This window comes from Neopsephotus bourkii, unplaced genomic scaffold (assembly GCF_033783945.1).
Source record: "Neopsephotus bourkii isolate Nb327-2 ecotype Australia unplaced genomic scaffold, CSIRO-AGI_Nbou_v1 NB_234, whole genome shotgun sequence".
Lineage (NCBI taxonomy): Eukaryota > Metazoa > Chordata > Aves > Psittaciformes > Psittacidae > Neopsephotus > Neopsephotus bourkii.
The window spans coordinates 2,489,660-2,513,002 of NW_026900744.1; the positions used below are offsets into that span (position 1 = coordinate 2,489,660).

The 23,343-nt window shown below is 38.2% G+C and overlaps 1 protein-coding gene across 8 annotated transcripts in view; it reads left to right on the forward strand.

Annotated features, from left to right (window-relative positions):
* Nucleotides 1-23,343, forward strand: part of LOC133207734 (BEN domain-containing protein 5) — a 965,731-nt gene that overhangs the window by 1,911 nt on the left and 940,477 nt on the right. For 7 of the 8 annotated variants that reach the window (XM_061344850.1, XM_061344851.1, XM_061344847.1 and 4 more), the window contains exon 2: nucleotides 19,489-19,611. In XM_061344850.1, coding sequence (XP_061200834.1) covers nucleotides 19,489-19,611 — 123 coding nt within the window. Of the gene's footprint in view, nucleotides 1-1,097; nucleotides 1,192-19,488; nucleotides 19,612-23,343 lie in introns of those variants that run through there. The other variant, XM_061344849.1, reaches the window with a different exon arrangement.

Genomic DNA, 23,343 nt, shown 5'->3' on the forward strand with positions numbered 1-23,343 from the left:
GAAACCACATTAAAGTTTATTGTACATTAAAGTTGTCCATGAGGCAGGTGATTATATTCATGCGCTCTGTTGTGCAACGCTAAACACAGCAGATCACTTCTGACTGCTCTGTGACAGGAAACAAAACTCCAGTGACTGTTTGACATTGTCAGGTTTTCTACCTGCTTCATCTGCCCATGCCTGTGCCATTGTTACTTTCTTTAATGTATAATGTAATTTTCCTACTATTTTCAGATTAATTCATAAACTTACTCTTATACTGTATTCTCTGCTATAGTATTTAAATCTGCAGCTTTGTGGTATTTGCTTTTTATTTTTAACCTTGTCCAGAACTTCTTCCACATCTAATTATTGCAGCTAATCACTGATTTTCTCATAAATGTGTTTCAGCTTGCGCTCAAACCATGTTTTGTTGCATGTTCTTTATAAATGTAGGTTTTATTTTAGCAATATCTGTCTGGCCTTTTTGAAAGCCTTAATTTGGAGATCCTTTTTTTTGAGAAACCAGATGAGGATTAAAAATGCAGAGAACCGAAAAGACAGGAAAAAGAACCAAAACTTTCAGACATCAGTGGGACCTGGGAAGCAAATTTTTGATCTGGGCCCTTTTTTTTTTAAGAAAGGACATGGAAAGTGGGCTGTGGAAAAATAAAGGTGGGGTGCTTTGGTTTTTTTTTTTCCCTTTCCCCCCAAAACTTTGATTTAGTGTCTCCTGACACTAAGGGGATCCTTGGCAGATCCACAGAAGAACCTCTTTGATCTCTTTGTGCTGGGTGACACTGACACTGCTGATGTGCATGTAACATAACTGGGTAATGTTCTTGTTCTTGGTGCATCCTGATTGCTTACTGTGTCTTCATGATATGTCAGACCTGGACCAGTCTTTAGGACATACAGGAATGTAGCATTAGAAGAAAGATGAACCTGCATTTGACACTAATGTATATTTTTTATGTATGGATGCAAGGAGAATAAAGTCATTACAGAAGGAGTGAACATGTTCAAACCATATAAATCGATTTAGTCAATATTACTATCTTATACTTTCTGTTTAGTTTTTACAGCAACATCATGCTTGTATTTCTGGATCAGAAAACATGAGTAATAACTAAGTCTTATTTTCCCATGTTGAAATATTGATTGTTATTTGTAACTTTCAGATGTGGAAACTGACTTACAGAGAAATTAAAGGTAATTTATCCATGCTCTGTAGCAACACAGATTACTGTTATGGACCATTCATTACTGGTTTATTTCAGTAACCTGTGTTTGTAAAGCGACAGTAAAAAGGAAAGATGTTAGAGAAAATATAATGTGCACTTACTTAAAGGTGATTCTAGAAATTAAGTTTCTTCCTAAAGATTATCTGGTGCTGAACTAAGATGCTCTACAACACCTCTAATCTCATAGCTTGGAAAATACACTGTGTCAAGGGGTTTTGTATATTAACTATGCTTTCTGGAAATCATACCCTTTTTAATGTGAGAAATTTGCTTTTCAGTTTTAGTAGTATCTCCTTGCTCTTACGTTATAGGAAAGTAAATCTGTTAATCATAGAATCATAGATTAGTTAGGGTTGGAAAGGACCTTAAGACCATCAAGTTCCAACCCCCCTGCCATGGGCAGGGACACCTTGCACTAAACCGTATCACCCAAGGCCTCGTCCAGCCTGGCCTTGAACACTGCCAGGGATGGAGCATTCACAGCCTCCCTGGGCAACCCATTCCAGTGCCTCACCACCCTAACGGGAAAGAATTTCCTCCTTATATCCAATCTAAATTTCCCCTGTTTAAGTTTTAACCCGTTACCCCTTGTCCTATCACTATAGTCCCTAATGAAGAGTCCCTCCCCAGAATCCCTATAGGCCCCCTTCAGATACTGGAAGGCTGCTATGAGGTCTCCATGCAGCCTTTTCTTCTGCAGGCTGAACAGCCCCAACTTTCTCAGCCGATCTTCATACGGGAGGTGCTCCAGTCCCCTGACCATCCTTGTGGCCCCCCTCTGGACTTGTTCCAGCAGTTCCATGTCTTTTTTTATGTTGAGGTCACCAGAACTGTACACAGTACTTCAAGTGAGGTCTCACAAGAGCAGAGTAAATGGGCAGGATCACCTCCTTCGACCTGCTGGTCCCGCTCCTTTTGATGCAGCCCAGGATACGGTTGGCTTTCTGGGCTGCAAGCGCACACTGAAGCCGGCTCATGTTCATTTTCCCATCGACCAGCACCCCCAAGTCCTTCTCTGCAGGGCTGCTCTGAATCTCTTCTCTACCCAGCCTGTAGCTGTGCCTGGGATTGCTCTGACCCAGGTGTAGGACCTTGCACTTGTCATGGTTAAACTTCATGAGGTTGGCATCAGCCTACCTCACAGGTGTATCAGGGTCCCTCTGGATGGCATTCCTTCCCTCCAGCGGATCAACTGAACCACACAGCTTGGTGTCATTGGCAAACTTGCTGAGGGCGCACTCAATCCCACTGTCCATATCAGTGACAAAGATGTTAAACAAGACCGGTCCCAACACTGATCCCTGAGGGACACCACTCGTTACTGGTCTGCAGCTGGACATTGAGCCATTGACCACAACTCTTTGCGTGTGGCCATCCAGCCAGTTCTTTATCCACTGAGTAGTCCATTCATCAAATTGATGTCTCTCCAATTTAGAGACAAGGATGTCATGTGGGACAGTGTCAAACGCTTTATACAAGTCCAGGTAGATGACATCAACTACTCTACTGCTGTCCATCAGTTCTGTAGCCCCATCATAAAAGGCCACCAAACTGGTCAGGCAGGATTTCCCCTTAGTGAAGCCATGCTGGCTGTCACCAAGCACGTTGTTGATTTTCATGTGCCTTAGCATGCCTTCCAGGAGAATCTGCTCCAAGATTTTGCCAGGCTCAGAGGTGAGACTGACTGGTCTGTAATTCCCCGGGTCATCCATTTTCACCTTCTTGAAAATGGGGGTTATATTTCCCTTTTTCCAGTCGTTGGGAACTTCACCTGACTGGCATGATTTTTCAAATATGATGGCCAGTGGCTTAGCAACTTCATTTGCCAGCTCCTTCAGGACCCGCGGATGGATTTCATCCGGACCCATGGACTTGTGCACGTTCAGGTTCTTAAGATGGTCTTGAACCAATTCCTCTCCTACAGTGGGCCCAAGGTCTTCATTCTCACAGTCCCTGCGTCTGCCTTCCAAGAGTTGCGTGGTATGGTCAGATCCTTTGCCAGTGAAGACCATGGTAAAGAAGTCATTCAGAACCTCAGCCTTCTCCAAATCCTGTGTAGCTAGTTCTTCTGAGAGCTTCCTGAGGGGGCCTGTGTTGTCCCTAATCTGTTTTTTATTTGCTATGTACCTGTAGAATCCCTTCCTGTTATCCTTAACGTCCCTAGCCAGGTTTAATTCTAACTGGGCCTTAGCTTTCCTAACCTGGTCCCTAGCTTCCCAGACAACATCCCTGTACTCTTCCCAGGCTGCCTGTCCTTGCTTCCGCTTTCTATAAGACTCCTTTTACATTTGAATTTTCCTCAGCAGCTCCTTATCCATGCAAGGAGGTCTCCTGGCCCTCCTGCTGCACTTCCTTCTAATTGGGATGCAACACTCCTGAGCCTGTAGCACGTGATCCTTGAATATCAACCAACAGTCTTGGGCCCCCCCGCCCTCTAGGGCTATATCCCATGGAACCTTACCGAGAGGTTCCTGAAGAGACTAAAGTCTGCTCTTTTGAAGTCTAGGGCAAGTGAGCTTGCTGCACGCTCTTCTCACTGTCCTGAGGATCTCAAATTCGACCATCTTTCTTATACTGGTAATTATACTTACTGTTTCCATATATACAGGGCATTTTTACATTCCCATTCTTTTTTCATGTAGAAGATTTTTGTTTCTGTAGTAGTTCTTGCAAATTTTTAAACTGTTTTGTTTGTAAGGGGGATTGTGGCACACAGAATTACACAAAGTACTGCAGAAGAGGGACTGCCATGAGCTTTTCTTATCCCGTTACTCTTAGCATCATTTTCTGTATCATGGTTTAAGCCAATCTGTGTGTTTGAAATGAGATTGAGATTTAATATGGAAGGCAGATTATCTCACATCTGTCTATTACACAGTTCATATTCTGGTGCTATCCTCTCTGGACTGAGCAGACATCTGGTCTAATCCATTAAAATAGTCTGCATTTGGATATCAGGATAGAGTGCTGCAAATCAACTCACTTTACCCTGGATTAATCAATCATTTTCCTATTGCAATTGGCTCCATGGTCATAGCTGGATTCTCAGAACCGGCTTAAATCATCTTTCTGCAATAAACTGTGGATTTGTATGCTTCTCTGTTTGGGTTTCCAGGCTGAAGCCTTCCTGTCTCAAGCTAGGAATCCAAATTAAAATCAACTTAAGCCTTCACTAATGGAGTCTGCAGGAGAATGAAAATGGGGAAACTACTTAGTTACTTTCAGGAGCTTCTTGGTTTGACTTCCAGTAGTTCTGCTTGGCTGACCTTGATGTCTCAAGCCTTTGGAAGATACAAGATGGCCAGTTTAGTTAAATTTTTTTCAAAACCAGACCAACGTTATTTTTCCATTTCTGTAGTAAAGCAAACCTTATTACTAGGTCAAAATGAGTACAAAATGCCTGTATTTGGCAATTTTTTTGACCCACGAACCAGATGCAAGTATTTAACTTTTCAGGCATGGATTCAGATAGTTATCTCATTCTCCCCAAGTTACTCTTATTCTTCTATATATCTCTATTACGTTCAGAAGACTTGCTTCCAGAGGTCTGAATGATCAAAGGGTACAGGTTATCTCTGTGTCCTGTAATAGTTTCCTATCTGAGGCAACTGCATATTAGGCTGGGACTGACAGTTCTAATATGTGTTATTCCACAACTGCTAGTCATTTTGTGGATATTAGTATTTCTGATATTTCATTGAGTCCTCATCACTGAAATCATAGTGAAAGCAAGAAAAGGCATTTACTCACAGTTCTGGACAGGGGATAAATATATGTCTTTAGACCAAAGATCCTTGTTATCGGAACAAACAGATTTCCCAGCTGAATGTGTGGGTTTCTGTGTTCATTTACATGTCATGCTAGATACCTTGCAGCACGATGTTAAGTCACACAGCTGGGCTGACCTGGCTTCAGGAGGAGGGCTTCAAACCACCACTGAGTGCTGAACCCCTGCTCAAAGTTTGGATGTTTCTTAGCATTTCTAACCTGCTTTGTGTTGAGATGATTATTTCAGAAATGTGCATGTGGAGGGTCTGATAGGATAACTGCAAATTCTGCAGTGTTTTTTAATGGATTTTAATCTGATAGTGCTGAGCTGGATTATTTTGAAAGACATTTTGAGTATTGCTTCAAAAAAGAATAGTTCTTTTAAAAATATTTACTCACATATGGCATGAATACATTTTAGTATCAGGAACATACAGCTTCCTTTTAGGTGGCCTTAATTAGGAAACCTAATTTTTTTGTCTTTAAATTTAGGCCTTTTTGATAACTGGAACTTCCAATTCACTGCCTTTACCATGAGGAAATTGAAAATAGGTCAAATCAGCTAATTAACAGTATTATTTAATCTTTGTCTTGCAAATAACACAGCACACCAGTGGTGCTTCTGGTCTTCCAGGCAAATGTAATTTCTTCAATGGAATTGTCCTGTCTAGATCGTTTCTGAATTTTCAAGCATAAACACTGTAGCTTATTTCCTAATATACACCACTAGCCTGTAAGCTGAATTCCAGTGTTTGGGAAAAGACATTGCAGAAAGGTATCTGAAAGGGATCTGCCCATTCTATCTTCCCGTTAACACAGAGATTTCAAAAGTCGGTGGAAAACTGTCAGGGTACTGGGCCCAGATTTGCAGATGTTCACACACCATAAGGAGCTACTTAGAGTTGTTTATAAAATGCTGCCGGACGTATTTGTAAAGAAACCTAAAATGTGGTTTATTTAACAAAGCTGAAACTTACTGGTAGCATTGGTAGAACACAGAATAGAATAGAAGGGTTAAGTTTGGAAAGTACTTTAAAGATCATCTAGTTCTAGCTCCCTGCCATAGGCAGGAATGCCTCACCCTAGACCATGTCACCAAGACTCTGTGCAACCTGGTCTTGAACACTGCCAAGGATGGAGCATTTGCCACTGCTTTGAGCGCCCTGTTCCAGTGCCTCACCACCCTCGCAGTAAAGAACTCCTTCCCTTACATCTAACCTGAATTTCTCCTGTTTAAGTTTAAACCCATTACTTCTACAGTTCTCACCAGAATTCAAAACATGAAGATGTATTGTTTGGTACGTTTTATCTTTAGCAGTTTGAAGTCCAGGGAATATTAGAGAAAGGTTTGTTAGTGAATTTAAGCACCCTGGAAGACCATTAACTACCTCAGGTTTTACTGCTTAGCTTGAAATAGGCATTGAAGTGATATATTGAAATTAACTGTAGTAGCTGCAGAAAAATATAATAATCATAATAGTCTGTTGCCAGTAGGCTGGAATTCAGCTAATTTCCAACTTTTTCAGTTATCTAGTGGAAACAATCCCCACTAGAAGAATTTGTTGAAGAAGAGCTGCTAATATATTTTTGGTACTTACAGCTTTGATCATATTTCTGTTACATAATTTGCCATATAAGGAGACCTGAGAAATGCCACTGAAGGCTTTTTACAGCCAGAAGATATAATTTCAGAAAAAGAAAGAATCGGGAATGTGTTGCGTGTTCCAGTTGCCATTTCTTAATGGTTTACCATTTCCTCGCCAGATTTCAAACAGTTTTTTTTCTTTGACAAATAATCAAAGCTTTTGAAAGTTACTTACCTCAAGTCTCCCTATTTTTTTTTCTTTCAGCGAAGTTCAAAGCACCCTATTAATTATTAGTGCTTGTGAGAGGAGGGTTTTGAATTTGTAAAGAGTAAAAAGAGACATACTGAGAATTTTAATAAGTTTCATACTGGAATTTGTAAAACAGAAGTTTGTGCAAGTTTCTTTAGTGTTGCTGTCACTGTACTGAGTAGGCAGAAGTCTCATGCGAAAACACCAGATCAACCTCAGAATGCATTTATATGGCCTACATAAGATTTCTATTTCTTTGAAGTTAAGCTTTATGGCTTTAATGGACATTAAAATAGTTTTTAAAGTCACTTGCTTGTGTTAAAATGTAACTGTCTTGATCTCTACGTGGGGCCACTAGCAGGATGGGGGATCTTAGATCTGCAGCACAAGCCTGCTTTCCAAATGGGATGCCTAGTAACAGTAGCTGTTATTTTTTGCAGAAGAAATGGACAACTTGTTTGTGCTCAGAGATTTTCCTTCCTCCTTTTCTCCTTTCCTCCAGCAACATCTGTTCAGGGACAAAAGTAATGGAGTGAAATGCCCGTACAGTCATCTTTACTGTTAGGATACCCTGATAACAGAAAGCACCAACCCCCAGATAAATAAGGTGCTAGAGGATTTGGAGAGGAGTTTGGTACAGATGTCTACATCTCATGGCGCTTAGATCCAGCAGTGCTGCTTCTGCTCAGCAGTGGTGCTGCTGTATACTGGCTTCAGCACACCCACCAAGGTGCTACATCACTCCTGTTCTTGCAGGATTGATTGTGGTGTCCTTTCCTACAACTATACGATTCTATAGAAACCAGCTTAGGTTTCTTAAGTAATCTCCAAAAGTAGTTGGCATTCAGAGACTTGGTGCAGAATTGCTGTGTTTAGATTGCATTGTGCCCGAGATAAGAAGTTCTGCTAAGTTCAGTCTGCGTCTGCAATTAATCTATAATAGAGATAAACCAATTTACAGAGATGTAAATGGAGAGCTGGTTCTGAGTACACATCTATGTGTCCCATTCCCCAGCTTCCTTGTCACATTGTCCCCACAGCTTAATTCCTTCACATTGCAGGTGGGCCAAGCCTGTCACTTAAGAAGTGCTGTATTTTTTAGCCTTAGACTTTTAAATACCTTTTTTTTTTTTTTGCAGTATTTTTTGCTACTTGCATGTGAGAATGGTTTGGAAAAGCCAGTTTTGGAGCCACTCCTCTACCAAAATAATAATTACAACTTCGAATTTTGTCACAGGCTGCTCAAATTCAGAGCTGGGGACTTTGGTATTACAGCTAGGGCACTGATCCTGAAAATGTTTGGCACTGAGTTTGGTGTATATATGTGTATATTGAAGTGTTTTCATGATTGCTTCTATTTTAGGGTAATTAAAATATTAACGTTAGAGACTCAAATTCAGTCTGATGTATAAGTTTTCTAATATACATATGTGTCCCTGTTCTCTCAGTATGGTTAAGAGGCTGATTTCATAGATTAATTTTGGCAAAAACCAGGCGTAGAAAAGGGGGTGGGAGTAGTTGTCTTAAATTATTATTCAAAAAATAAGCTATCTAACTGTATTTAATTTACTAATTCATAGAGCTATTTACTTAGCAGTGGAACTCGCAATCACAAGCAAAAACTGGCAAGATTTTGCTTTTACATATTGTTTCATAACCACCTTGAAAAATGTGTTGAATTTCAATCTCCACAAAAGCAAGTGGAACATCAGTTCCTGTGAATCACCAGCGCAGAGCAGCAGGAATCCATTCCAAAGAAAGCCCAGCTGGATTCATTACAGGTCTGCTGATGTGTTTTCATTTGCAATAAGCAGCAAAGTTACTGTGCGATTACAGTAAACTTTAGAGCTGGGTAACACCTATCAAGTGACTATCATGTTTTCATGCATATGTAATGTAGAGGAGGTAGTATGATGCACTTGATTAATGAAAATTTCCTCAAATAACCTATACAAATCAAAAGGCAGCAGCATTATTTCAGGGGAACTGTACATGTGGAATAGGATTTTGAGATAAACTTGACCTGTAGTACTGCAGAATAACAGATACTTCCTAACCACATGGAATACCAGTATATCTGCTGGTTATTTTATTTCTAAGCAATACCAGTAATAAGGGATTTGATCTGAGAGCTGTCTCTGTGTCAGCCTTCTTGAAGGTAGAATTTTGGCTCGTGTTGTGAATATTTGAAAAACTTTGTATGCATTTCATATTCCTATAAATATTGTATCAAGTTAACATCTGCTTAGTTAAAAAACCTGCTGAATACGGTGTATCAGTTAGTAGTGTTCTCTGTAGTTAAATTCCTGTTCTTACATTGCTGAGAAAGTTGGGGCTTTTCAGCCTGCAGAAGAAAAGGCTGCATGGAGACCTCATAGCAGCCTTCAGTATGTGAAGGGAGGCTATAAGGATGCTGGGGAGGGACTCTTCATTAGGGACTGTAGTGATAGGACAAGGGGTAACGGGTAAAAACTTTAAACAGGGAAAGTTTAGATCGGATATAAGGAAGAAGTTCTTTACTGTAAGGGTGGTGAGGCACTGGAATAGGTTGCCCAGGGAGGTTGTGAATGTTCCATCCCTGGCAGTGTTCAAGGCCAGGTTGGACAGAGCCTTGGGTGACATGGTTTAGTGTGAGGTGTCCCTGCCCATGGCAGGGGGGGTTGGAACTTGATGATCTTAAGGTCCTTTCCAACCCTAACTATTCTGTGCTTCTATGATGCCAGACTTAATACATCAAGTTTGCTGGTATTTTTATGTTAGAAAAAAGGAATTCTGAAACAATATTTAAATCTGTTGCTATACGGTACTTATACTTTGTGAATAAAATAGAATGCTGCAATGATCTAATTATTTAATCTGAAATACTAAATTATGTGTTTCTTAACTAAAGAGTAAATTCAGCAATGTGAGTGGGCAATGCTTGGGTGGAAGAAATTCTCAGTGGCTTAAAGTACTACTTTTGGAATGGCCTGTTTTGGAAAGTAGGGGGAAAGATGCTGTTCTCAACAGAAGTTAAAGGAGTTGTTTCAATGAGTAATTATAATTATTGCAGTAATTAATAGTGTCATTGATTTAAGCAACCTCAGGGAACAAATTATTCCAGAAGTAGAGCTAAAACCCCCACATTGTTTTAAATACAAGGTAGTCAAGAAGATTTAACTCTGAACTGAAGAAATTAACTGTGTCTGAAACTACTGTTTAGTTTGACTGACAGAAGACATGCATAACTCTAAACAAAAAGTAAATAGGAAGCAAGGGAAAAACCATATATTTAAATTACATATATTCAAGAGCCAAGGAAAAATAGAGGTTTAAACCCAAAGACAGATGCATGAATTATGGTGCAAAATACACAGGATGGAAATTGTTGGTGATTTTCTGTTGCCCAGTTTTCACTTATCACACTTGTAATGATAGCCCAAGCAGTTGTGGGAGTGTGCAACTAACTCTTCTCCATCAATTTGTAAAATACGGGGTCTTGAAGAGAAAGATGTGTTTGTTTCCCCACAGGATGTTGTGCTTTGTGGAGCCTTCATGGAAGGCTGTTTCCTGTGGAAGTCTCTTGAATGCTAGACTTACTCAGTCATAATCAAATGCATCTTTTCTTTGGACAGATGCATCCACAACAAATTTACAAGTAGTCACAGTAGATATTGAAAAACCAAAATACCTCTGAAGGGTGGGTTTGGTGTAGTACCAGACCTGGCCTGTGCTGAGACTCACCAGGCTGATGGCTTTTGAAAAATACCTGAGAATGAGATAAAAACCCATTCCAAATTAGAAGGCACAACTGTATTGCCTTAGTGCTGAACCTGAAATAGTGTTTGTGATACAGCTTATTAGCTCAGGTGCAGCATCACAGCTACAGCTCTCTTCCTTTGGCCTGGCTGGGATCACAGCAGATAAGCTCATGTCTTCCAAAATATGGTGTAGATCTCTTTAACTACAGATCTGGAAAGCTCCTGTTCAATCAGCAAACATATTTAGACATTAACAGTGCTAGGAGTTTGACATGAAAGGTGTAATTTTCATAAACAGAAAAAGCACTGTTTATATGTTTCTTACTTGACCTTGCTGATTCTCTTGAAAGACTTCCATAGTACTTCATACTTAGTACTTTGTGGAGACACCGTTTGTGGGCAAGCATTTTGAAAGTGATAGTCAGGACTGAGGAGAATGAAACTTAGCACAATTCAAATAAATAAAGCCTTGGCATATTGCAGAAGCTGAAATAAACCAACTTGTCTGTTATATCAGGAATAATTATTACCTATTGAGTCTTTTTCAATTTCCCAGCTGAAAAGCAGTTTTTCCTAAAGAAAAGAGATACACAGAGTTATTAAATTCCAGAGATTTCAACTTTGTTATTCACTGAGGGCTACATAGCCATGGGTCATGGTCATTGCATTGGTTGCTACAGATCAGATGCTTTAGTTACATTTAGCTTGCCTCAATGTGAGTTATTTTTAATTTAGAAACTTATTTTGTCATGACTTCTTCCAGTTACCCTGTCATTAAAACCATTTTAATTATACTGTTCTGCTAGGATAAAGACCATGTGACTTGGCATAGTGCTCACTTCTGGTTAGGTTATCATGATCTGGCTGTTGGTAAATCACATCTTTTGCTTTTGAATCAGACAAAACTACTTATTCTAGAATATACAGTGTGGCTAAATAAAGAAAAAAACCATGGAGGAAGTAATGTTCTTATACTTTGCAATAAAATATGATTGCATAGGAGGGAAATGGTCAATGTAGTCTATAGGTCAGGTCTGCTGTTGCTTTATCAGTGTAAGCATGGGTTAAGTCAGCCTGTTTTACACCTTCTGTATAAAACCTAAGTATTATACATGGAAGTTAAGTCTTATCTGCACCAGCGATGACTAACTGCATCAATATCCTCTGGCTGGTGCTATTTCTTGAGGTTGTTCAGAAGTATCTTTTAGTAAGCATTTTGTGTGTAATCATTCTGCACTTAAAAACCTTGTCAAAGAAAGGTTTTTAAAAATACATGTGGCTTGTTACTATATCTGGAAGACTAAGCCAGATAACCTGCTTTTGTTAAATCTATGCCTCATATCTGGGACAGCTGTTTAAGCATGGATATATACATATGTATATAAGTATCTGTATGTATATATGGATATACATATATCATATATCCATGAACCTTCCCCTTCCTTTCCTCCCACTTTCTCCATCCTCCCTTACATATAATACAAAACCAGGAGTATATATGGTGATTCATTTCAGAATTAGGTGGCATGGGAAATATTTACAGCATTTTAGGATGGTGCCAGCAAATACTAGAGAGTGACTCCAACCACCAACACGTTTTGCCCTTACCTGACATTTTCTACCAACTACAGTTCCAACTACAATTTCTACCAGTTCCAGTTCCTCAGTATTTTTTGCAGGTCACAAGCACTCCTTGTCTTTGGGAAGTCAGTTGCTTACAGACTTCAGAAAGACATGGGGCCCTACATAACAAAGTTTTACCCATTGAAGTTCTTAGTACCACGCAAAGGATCTGCTTTAACTTTTCACTTCTCCTCCTGCCTCAGAATCCCTGGACACAGAATTTCCTCTTGCTTGGTAGGAACACCCCTAAAAAATCTTTTGGTGACCTAGACCTTGAATTGCAGTGTACTTTTCAACTGATGTTTCAGCATCTCCTACCATTCTTACGCAGACCTAAGTCTCTGAGCCATCTCTTACCTCTCAGAGAGGATGGACTTCCTGATACGATTACTTTCTTTGCAGATGCACCTCAGGACTAGCTGAGCTTGGTAGCTATAATTTACTTTCCTCTGCTAGTTGGGAATATATCTGATGCATATTTTTTTGTTTATCATTTGTATGTTTTATGCTTTGGTTTGATCTGTTTTTTATTTAAAGAAGTATTGCTACTATAGCAACTGTCGCATCATGTGATATCTTTGATACTATCACAATGCCAAATACTTGTTAAAGAATAAATCTGTATATCGGGTGAAATTCACTGATTTTTACAATACATTTGAATAAACATCTTTTCAATTTACATGTTTGGTACTAGTGGGGTTTTTCCAGTTTGGGTTTTTTTTTCCTTTCTGGTGATGAGTGTTTTAGTGGAAAGGGCAGAGGTTGTAAGGACAGTAAAAAGAGTCATGGATATTATTTTTTTTCTTGCTTACTGAGTTCAAAGCATTAATTGCTTTTCGATTTTCATGAAGAAAAACTGTTCATAGCTTCTTGGGCATTTTGAGTTTCGTTAAAGTGGTACAAAATCTTCCATTGCCATTTGCCTCTGAGAAGAAGGTATGTCCTTGGAGATAGCCTGCATTAAGCTAATAAATAAATATTATTGAAGTAAAGCTTCAAGTTATGCTTTTAGGTTAAAGATTGGAAACAAATATTACATAGAAAACAAATACAAGCCAATAGAAATTGACTTGTTTTCCCTTAAAGTCATAAGACGATGGCAGCCACTGGGAGTGAGGAATCAGTGTTCAGAGCAGTATGTGTCTGCCAGACATTGTCTTCAGTACAGTGTTCTTCACTAGATTTTTGAAAGGACCTTGCATTGATAATTTCATCTCTAAGTTAATCTATTTTTTTTAATGGACTGGGCAGTGGATATTTCTCATCATCTTTTCATACTTGATCAGCCAGGAAGTTGACAGTTTTGCTTTGGGATAAGCATCTTACTTACTTTTTTGTTCCTCTAAATCTTTGGCCAGCCTTCTGTCTGCTCAATATGGGCTTTTAAGTAAAGTGCTCTTTGGTAGCACCAAGCCTTTGGTAGGGGCCCCATGTGACATGTTCAGTGATAGTTTTGTTTTCGCATATTTGTGTATAAGAACAAGACTTTTTCCACCCTCAGCTTTGACTGAGACTGTTAGGCCATACCTTCTGCTAGAAGCAAATCAGCTGCTTGGAGCAACCTGCTGTAGTGGAAGGTGTCCCTGCCTGTAGCAGGGGGTTGGAACTGGATGGGCTTTAAGGTCCCTTCCAACCCAAACCAGTCTGGGATTCTATGATTTAGATGTACTTATGCCTTTTAAGCCCAAATAAAAAGTTAATGGTGCATTAGCCAAGGAATTGTGTTAGGAAAATTAAAAGGACATGTTGTCTGGTAGCCTCTGTAGAAAAAGTAACTTGTGCAGTAAAAGTGAAAAAAAACCCTAACAATAAATTCCGATGTTTCTTTCTTATTTATGCAACCTACCACAGGCTTTTTCAAGTCACTAGCAGTAAGCTTGCAATTCATCTTTCCTGAGTACTTCCAGAAGCTTTGCAAAGCCCAGAATTTACCTGATAATCTCTGCTAAGCTAGTTCTTGTATTGCACATGTTTTCTTGACTATGAATATCCTCTTTATGGTTTAGAGACAGCCTCTTAACAAGCAGTCTCTTGGTCAAACTGCAGGAGGAAAGCAGTTAAAAAGACAATTACTTCAAAGATGATTTATCTCAAAATGAGTTTCTAAATAGCAATTCAGTGTGTTTTTTAGCACTAGACCGAGCTGTATGAGAATGCTGTCTGTGATAATTGACATTTCCCTTGTTCTGCTTGACCTTTGAAATAGGTAATGGTGACAGTACAGGCACAGGACCTGAACATGAGGCAGCAGGTAGGGTTGGTACCATGCTGGGTATTCTTCCAAACCCTGGGATTTGTAATCTTCACATAATTTCTCCCATTTCTTTTCAGATCACAGTGATTGTGAAATAAGTACATTTCAGACTGACAGAACTCTCTGCAGTATGTAGATTCTCAGGGTTGTGCCCAATCTTTGCTGCAGGATACATGGCTGTGAAGATCAAAATGATAGTTGTGATTTCTTCTTTTTTTCTGGCATTTTTTAAGCCAGTGGAGCTGGAATTCTATGTTTCTGCCTGCTGATGCCTGTAGGGTTTTTAGAATGGCATTCCTCCTGCAGTTTGACCAACACACTGCTTGTCAAGAGGCTGCCTCCAAACAGTAAGAGGATACTGAAGAAAATGCAGACTAAAAGGCAGGCACTAGTTTAGCAGAGATGATGAGGTAAATTCTGAGCATTCAGAACTGACAGCAGAAATAGGAAGTCTTCCTGAATATCAGTGCTGCCAAAGCCTAGGCACAATGATCAAAAGGCTTCTATTTAAAAGAATATATTAAAGAACAAGAGAATATTATCACCTATTAAGACTATAGATCTCTACAAATTCAATCATATAAAGGAATTTTGCTAAGATTGCCCTGTTTGCAATTTTCTGATGTCTGGAATACTGTTCTTGGGATATCCTCCGTAAGTGTTACTTTTCCAACACGAGTTGAGCAATGTTCATTGATAGACCCATTATATTCAGGAGCTAACAGGAATTGCCATTGGTCGTCTGGATGAACTTTTGTTCGTTGCAGATTGGACTGAGACTTTAGATTCACTTCTTTCTGTGTTTTTACACTAACAGTCCTGCTCAAGGCTGTTGAAGCTTTGTTAGGATACCTGGAAACTTTTCTTGGGACCTAGATCATGAGAATCTGGCTGTTAGATCTTTACACCATAGACATGTTCAGTAGCAAAATGTATCCTAAGTTGGTTCTAAAATAAGGATCTCATAAGAGAATGTGATGCACCTTGATGGCATTTGTTAAAGAAAGACTTCTACAAAGTTTACTTGGCAGTTATCTGCCTTTCCATGTTACGTTTGTAATTGATTATTATTATTATTATTGCTTGTTAGGCAATGAGGCTGATCATAAGAATGATCCAGGTTTTTCGGGCAAATTCACTCGGTATTTCCCTATATCTTTTTTAATGCAGCTGTGCGCTCCTCCCTAATGTAGTATGAGGGTAGCTGCCGGCTGCTAGCTGGAGTCTGAAGTTTGTCACATCTGGAAGCTGGGCTGGTTGTTTACCCAGTCTAAAGAGTAACTATTATCGACTAGAGGCACCTTCATCTAGAAACTGAGTTTTTAAAGAAAATATACCTAAATTTGCATGATCGTTGTAGCAAATGCTGTTTTCATCTTTGCTTAGATAAAAATGTTGTCTTTACCCTTTGAACTCCAGAATAGCAGTGAGCTCTGGAAACTTCCAAACTTTTTCACCTAAGAATCCCAGTCCCCTGTAACTGATTCTATTAATTTTCGTCAGTTTGATGTGAAATATATCCACAATGACAGTAGTGATGAATACCAAAAGAATCTGTCTAGGTTTTATTTAAAAACCTTATATACTTACAGAGATTTCAGACACCTACAGATTTTATACCTGATAGAAATTACCATTAAAGTTTAATACTGTGGTAAAAGTAAATCCTAGGGATTTGCCGGAGACTCCAGGAATTTAAGCTATGAAGAATTAGAATAAAATAGCTGTGTGTCTTACAACCTATAAGAAAAATAATTGACAGAATAAGACCTACATTCCAAGAAAATTTCTTTGCTAAGTTACTTTTGCCTCTACTTTTCTTATCTAACCTTTTTTCAAGGAAGAACCTGGTCTCCCCAGGTGCAATGGGCACGACGTACTTCAGTTAATTCTCTTCTTTCCCTTTCAATTTGTTTCAGATTGAAGTACTATTTCCCTTTCCTACAAGGTTTTGTCATACCTCTTTGCCGTCAGTCAGGAAAACCTGCTTAGGGCTCCCCAGTCCTGAGGACAGTATCTATTTATTGGCCAGAAGACTTAGAGCACAGTGTAATAGTTCTCTCCATCTGAAGGTGGTAATGTATTCTCAGCAACACTCTCTGCATCTGCTGAACAGACAAGCGTGAAGCCATGTTCTATAATCTAGTAATACAGCAATGCAGGCTCTTTCTTGGCCAGTAGTCTGGCCTTTTCTTTATCACCGAAGGACAGCATGCCAGAAAGGGCATAATGCTGTTGTGCTGTGTAATAGCATGAAGTTCAAAGACTGCAGTTTTGCATGTTTATAGATTAACTGAAGATAATATAACTCAAGATAGAGCAACACTACAATCTGAATATTCAAAGTACTGTGTAATAGAGCATGCAGGGAGAGATTAATATTATTAAACTCTATGAATTATAGGTTATCTGATGATTTTATTCTTGTTCCTGGACAGCTACATTAGGCCAGGAGAAGCAGATGGAAGCTTTTTGCTAGGACACAGTCACTTGACAGCTTCCTTCTGCATCATGTGAAGCCTCCATTGGCAGATTTTCTTATGTGTCAGGTGGGAAAGGAGATTTAACTCTGTCTTCTGCCTGCTTTTCCTACACTGCCTTATGGTGGCAGTATGAGGAATATAATCTCTTCTAGTTCTTTCATCTTTAAAAATAACAAATTCTTTGTTAGATTCTTTTGAAACAGCTTGAAAATTTGGCATGGATTTATTAACGTTGTAATGAAAAGGGTTTGAGAAAGAAGAAGCTCACAATGACTTGGTAATGTTAAGTTTATGGTTAGGTTGGACTTGATGATCTGAAAGGTCTTTTCCAACCTAAATGATTCTGTGTTTTTCTGATCTTTATCTAGGCATCTTTTAAGATTTACAAGAAGCCTATTACTTTTAGTTGAGACTTACAAGTAAGCATTTACCAGGAGGAACTGAGTCTTCTTACTGCTTTACTCAGTAGACTCCTTGCCTTCCGTTCTTTCACTTTGGGCTCTGGCAGCTTGTGCATTCTTGGCAGAGATCTGCAGGTTTCCCCTGAATTATTCTTTGTGTCCTCTATTCCAGGTGCTAGATCACGAGCAATTAACTTGACTAAATGTGAAGGGTATATGGGGACCCTTAATCAAAGCGGCCCTGAACTGAAACTGAGGAAAAGGTTTCCCTGTGGCTGCTGTTATGAATTGCAGGTGCATGATGCAGAGGGAGGAATTGTACCAAGGGACACGATTGTGGACATACAGGTACACAGATGCCCCAGCCAAGTCTAAGCTTGCCTCCGGTGTCCCCAGCCTTTAGGCAAATTGTATCTGCATGCTGGTGGAAACCATCTAGCTAAAAATATCATAACTAGCAATTTTACGTTTAAAGAAAACAATCTAAATGCTGCAGATTGCTCTCTGTGGGTAATTTTTATTCAGTCTAAAAAAAATAACCTTGAGGTTGGAAATAATAATTTTGCTAAAAAATAATACTGTGCGTTATTTAATATCTATCTTTTTGGATGATGATTAAGTAAGAAAGAGTCTGAATTGTCTTTGTACTATTGCAGTACTTCCCAAAGAGAGTAAGTTTCAGACTTCTTCCCCTGGGAACACTGGGGATTTATATGCTGAGTGTTGGCCTGGATATACATATTTTTTAATCTGGGATTGACATACCTCTGAAAATATGGGTATATAATATAAAGCCTGACAGCCCCTTTAACTGTGGTGTCACTAATACATTGATATAATCTGTTACCTCAGCTAAGGTGTTTTGCCTCAAGAGGTGGAATACATTTATGTATGGAAAGGTCAGTTTTAATTAATAAGCTGTTTTCATCATTTAGGGCCAATATGAATCGCTTGTAACATTTGTGTGAAATAGTTTTCACTATAAAAATAAAACAAATTGAGCTTTATGTCACATTCATCATCCCCTGTAACCCATTTAAATGTCAAAAAATCAGTACAGACCAAAAGTCTATTTCTAGAAGCTTTAGTAACCCTATTTATCAGGGTGAAATAAGATATTATCATCCCGTTATTCCATCACATGCCTTCTGCACTTGAAGACATACACATTTTTTCTAGTTTTTTCTTACACTTAAGATATTTTCTCTATTGTTAAATACTGTAAATAGTAACAGTAAATAGTGAAGAAAATTCTGAGCCAGTGTCAGAAGAATGAACACCTGGTTATATTATTGTGTATTTCTTTCACTATACTATACTGTTAATGTATAATATAATGTATAAATATTAACTTTCTTGTACATTTCTCAAATGAAAAAAATCCCTGTGTTCCACCCCTTATTTGGAAACATGTTTTTTTTGCATACTACAGTTTGTTAATGTTTTTTTTGGAGGACAGAACTTTCGCTGTAGACACTACTGATCCATTTTGACAAAAATCATGACATTCTATAGAAAATTTACATCCCCATCTATTTTATTATGAAATAACCCCCATGTTTAAAAACTCTTTAAGTTCTTTTTTCTGAGTTTTGTTTCCTAAGCAAGCAAGGCTCAGGTAATCGCATACATCCATGACTGTCTCTCCCTTCTAATCATTTTCATATTTCAAATATGTGTGGGACTGAACAGTCTCAAAGGTTCTAAGTTTTAAGAGGTGTGAAAATAGGCAGCAGTATAGAATAAAACGATCCCATTAAAGCCTATAGTGAGGAATATGCCACTGAGGGTTATGATAAAGTAAGATACTGCTGAGGAGTTCAATCCATGCAGAATATACATACTAGAGCTCCACTCAGAAGTGTGTTCAGCTGAATATCAGCCTATTGCATATAAGCGTTCCGCCACAGGGCAAGGACATGCAAGAAACAAGGCTGTGTAGCTTCTTACTTAAAGAAGCTTTAACATGTGACGCTGTTGTTATATCCCAATTCTTAAATAAACTTTGGAAAGAAAGGATTCATTTACTGGTGCATGTGTAAAATGGTGCAAATCTCATGTTACATAGAAAAGCAGGGAGGAATGTCTTTCTACTGGTTTTTATAGTTTTTTTTTTTTTGGTTTATGCTCATGCTTTTGTTTGCTTTTATTGCAACAGGTAGTGCCATAGGAAGTGATGATGTCATAGCAGGGAATGTGAGCAAGTACACTGTTCTGCCAGTTGGTTATTGTGGACTGCCTAAAAAAGGACATCTTATATTTGATGCCTGTTTTGAAAGTGGTAAGCATTTTTGGTGGTGTTTTATGTTGTGGAGATGTCAGTATATTAATGATTGTAGCTTTATCACTCATCTTTATAGAAAGTGTTTTAATTCAGAAGACGACTTGCATTTAAAGCTAATTAAACTCACTGATTCGCTTCAGCCAGAGTACGACATAAATTCAGACTATTCAAATGTAAAAAGGGGTGTGAAGTTTGTTATTACAGCTGTATATTTCAAGTCAGTCTCTTATCACATGTAGATACATAACTGGATTTTATTCTACTGTTAGATAGGGTATTTGTATATAACAAATCTCATCTAACAAATCTACATCTAATCAAAGGTGTTGTATTTAAAATGTGTTATTTTAAAATGTGATTTGGAAATTTCCTGGAGAAGTTAAGCTCATAAAGTTAACCTGGTAAAGTGCCAAGCCCATCCTTGCATAGTTAGAAGATTTTACAGATGTGTAAATATATTTCTTTGTGTTTCTTATGGCCTAATTTTGTACTGCTAAGGTTAATGGAAGTTCAGCCTCTGATGTCAATAGAAGGAGAATTAAACTTTAGGAAGCTACTGCAAATTGAAAGAAATTTTTTTTGCAAGTTAGCACATTAATTTAGATAATATTTTTAATCATGTATGTTTATATGCATAAGGGGTATGTAGGTAATAATATATATGTTTAAATTTTTGTGTTACATATATGTGTGTCTCCAGATTTTAAATCTATTACTATTGGCTTACAGATCTACAGAGAGCACTGTTAAACACCATATGTACAAAAGGCATTTGGCAGGATAAACCAGAGTTTCAGCATGGTTTATGTGTAAGGTGCTGGTAATGCCAAAACTGCCACAGTGTCTTGTAAAATGTGCTTTTTATGAAGGGTTGCATCCCTCAGGGTAGAATACTGGCTGGCAGTTCCTGGATAAATATTAAATTGAGTTATTTAAATCCTTTGATTACGTTATGTGAAAGGTGTAAATGATGCAGTGAATAATAAAGAGTATCTTATTTTTAAGGTACGTCTCTAATGGTTCAGGCAGTAGTTATGTGGTTTTTAAAAATACTTAGAATGCTGTTTTGTAATAGTTATGAGTTTATGAATTTTTGTATTATGAAATTAATCAGTTGACCAAGCTAAGAAATTTACTTTATTGTGTTAGCTGCTCTACAATGAAAAGGATCATCATCAGCCATCAAACTGTTTGAGAAGCAATGTGAATTATTGCTTGATGCTTTAATTCCAGTTTTTGAACAATAGAATTAATTGTGCTTTTAAATTAAAACATTCATTCAGTTCAAAGGTAACACTCATACTTTATATACTTTGACACTAATAGCATGTGGTAGAGGCAGATGCTGTTTGAAATCCTGTGTTTATTTACATTGTAGCATGATGAGACTGTGATGTTGCTTTGCATATTAAGACACCTCCAAAGTACAAATATGAATAAAATTAATACCTTCATTTACTTTCTCATGGTGGCAATGTACTAGCAAGAATGATAATAATATTGTGTACACTTCATATGTAAATTCACTTTATCTTTTCTTATATGTCAGCCAAGTAATTACTTAGAGTATCTCAACTGGTCAAAGCAAATTAACTGATTATTGGACATTTTATGAAATTGTTATTAATGCTGAAATCTACCCCCTTCTGTTATCCAAACAGTACTATGCAACATTTATATAATAGTGTATTGATGCTCTTTGAGTACCAGCTTAAAAGGGTAATATCCTATTGGAATTTATTTTTTGAAGAACAGGTTATAAAACTGATCCCAGCTGGAGTACTGCATCCAGCTCTGGGGTCCCCACTACAAAAAACACATGGACCTCCTAGAGGAGTCAAGAGGAAGCCACAAAGATGATCAGTGCTGGAGTACCTCTCATGTGAAGATGGGCTGAGAGAGCTGGGCTTGTTCAGCCTCGAGAAGAGAAGGCTCCAGGGAGACCTTATTCAGTCCATAGAGGGGACTTATAAGAAAGATGGGAGAAGGACTTTTTACAAGGCTTGTTATTCCCCATTTTATTATTATTGTTATTATTGTTAGCATTATATTGTACTTTATTTTAATTATTAAACTGTTCTTATCTCAACTCATGGGTTTTACTTTGTTTTTCCAGTTCTCATCCCCATCCCACTGGGAGAGGCGGGAATGAGCTAGTGGCTGCATGGTACCTAGTTGTCAGCCGGAGTAAAGCTGCACACAGGTTTTAAACTGAAAGTGGATAGATTTAGACTGAGGAAAATATAAGGAAGAGATTTTTTATAATGAGGGTGATGAGGCACTGAAACACAGAGAAGCTGCGGCTGCCCCATCCCTGGAAATCCAGGCTGGACAGGGCTTTAAGCAACCTGAACTAGTGGAAGGTGTCCCTGCTCACATCAGGGGGCTGGAACTAGTTGAGCTTTAAGGTCCCTTCCAAGCCAAACCATTCTAGGATTCATGATTCTATGAAAATGAATCACATTAGTTTTGTAATAATTCCAAGTTTTATGTAGTCTGAAAACCAGTGTCCAGTTGGCTGTTTTGAAATGCCTTGCTTTCAAAAATCATAAAAAGTAGAATTGAAATGGGCATTGGGATTCCTTTTTAGACCAGTCTGGTTTTGAGAGTCAGAATACACTATTTTTGCCATTCCTGGCAGATATTTATGTATTCTTTTCAGAGACTTTCAGTGAGGAAAGTTTCAGTGAGAAGGCAGCAATCCATTCTAACAGTGCAATTTGCTCAGTATAAGAAACATTTTATTTCTATGTAGAAACGTTTTTACCAAAAATGCATTAATTCTTGTCCAGTCCTATAGGCACAGAAAGCTGAATATTCCTTTCTTCTTAGACTTAATGGAAAGCTGCTGGTCATATCTTCCCTTGGCCTTTCCCTCCTCAAGTTAAATAACTGCTATTTTTTTTTCAGTAGCTCCTTATTGGTGCCATGTTCCAAATTTTCTGTCATTCTTTATTTAATTTGGTCTTTCTCCAGCTGTTCCATGACAGGCAGTGGTCCAAGGTGAACATGATTCTCAGATAAGCTGGTGCCAGAGCTATGTAAAGCTTATTACATGACATGCCTTGCAATCTATTTGCTTCTGCTATGTGACAGTCCAATCTTTTTCACAAAAAACCTGTTGACTTCTGTAAGATTTGTGATCCATTATAGTGTCCAGATCCTTTTCAGAAGAGATACCTAACCAGTCTGTATCTTGCACTTAACCTACCCTAATGAATCTAATGCTAGTGAAAGAATCATTGCTGTAAAATAAACACAGTTATTGAAAATGAAGAATGGTGGTTGAACCCTTTATCTTTTAAATAACAGATCGAGGAGTGAAGGAGAGAATTATCAACTTACAAGTATGCCAGGAATTTGAATTAGTGTTTCCCGTAAGTCAAGCTAGTGTTCCAACTGGAATCTTCCTTGTTTTTATTAATATTTAAGAATATACATGGCCAAAAGAAACTTTTTTTATATTGATTTATCATTGGCATAAAAGAAACTGATGAAAAGTCAGATGTCTTGCATACCACAACATAATGTTTTGAATAATGTCAATTTTTGCAAGAAACCTGAGTTAGTTTCAGGGCAAAGTGGAAGCATAATTATCTACACATAGAACCAATGCAAAGGAGATGTCACATTTGAAATGTATACATTTGGTCAGTTGTAGTTCCTTTTCCTGTTAGTCATTAATGCATTTAATTATTAAAACAGTTTCAGTTTAGCAGCAATTTATGC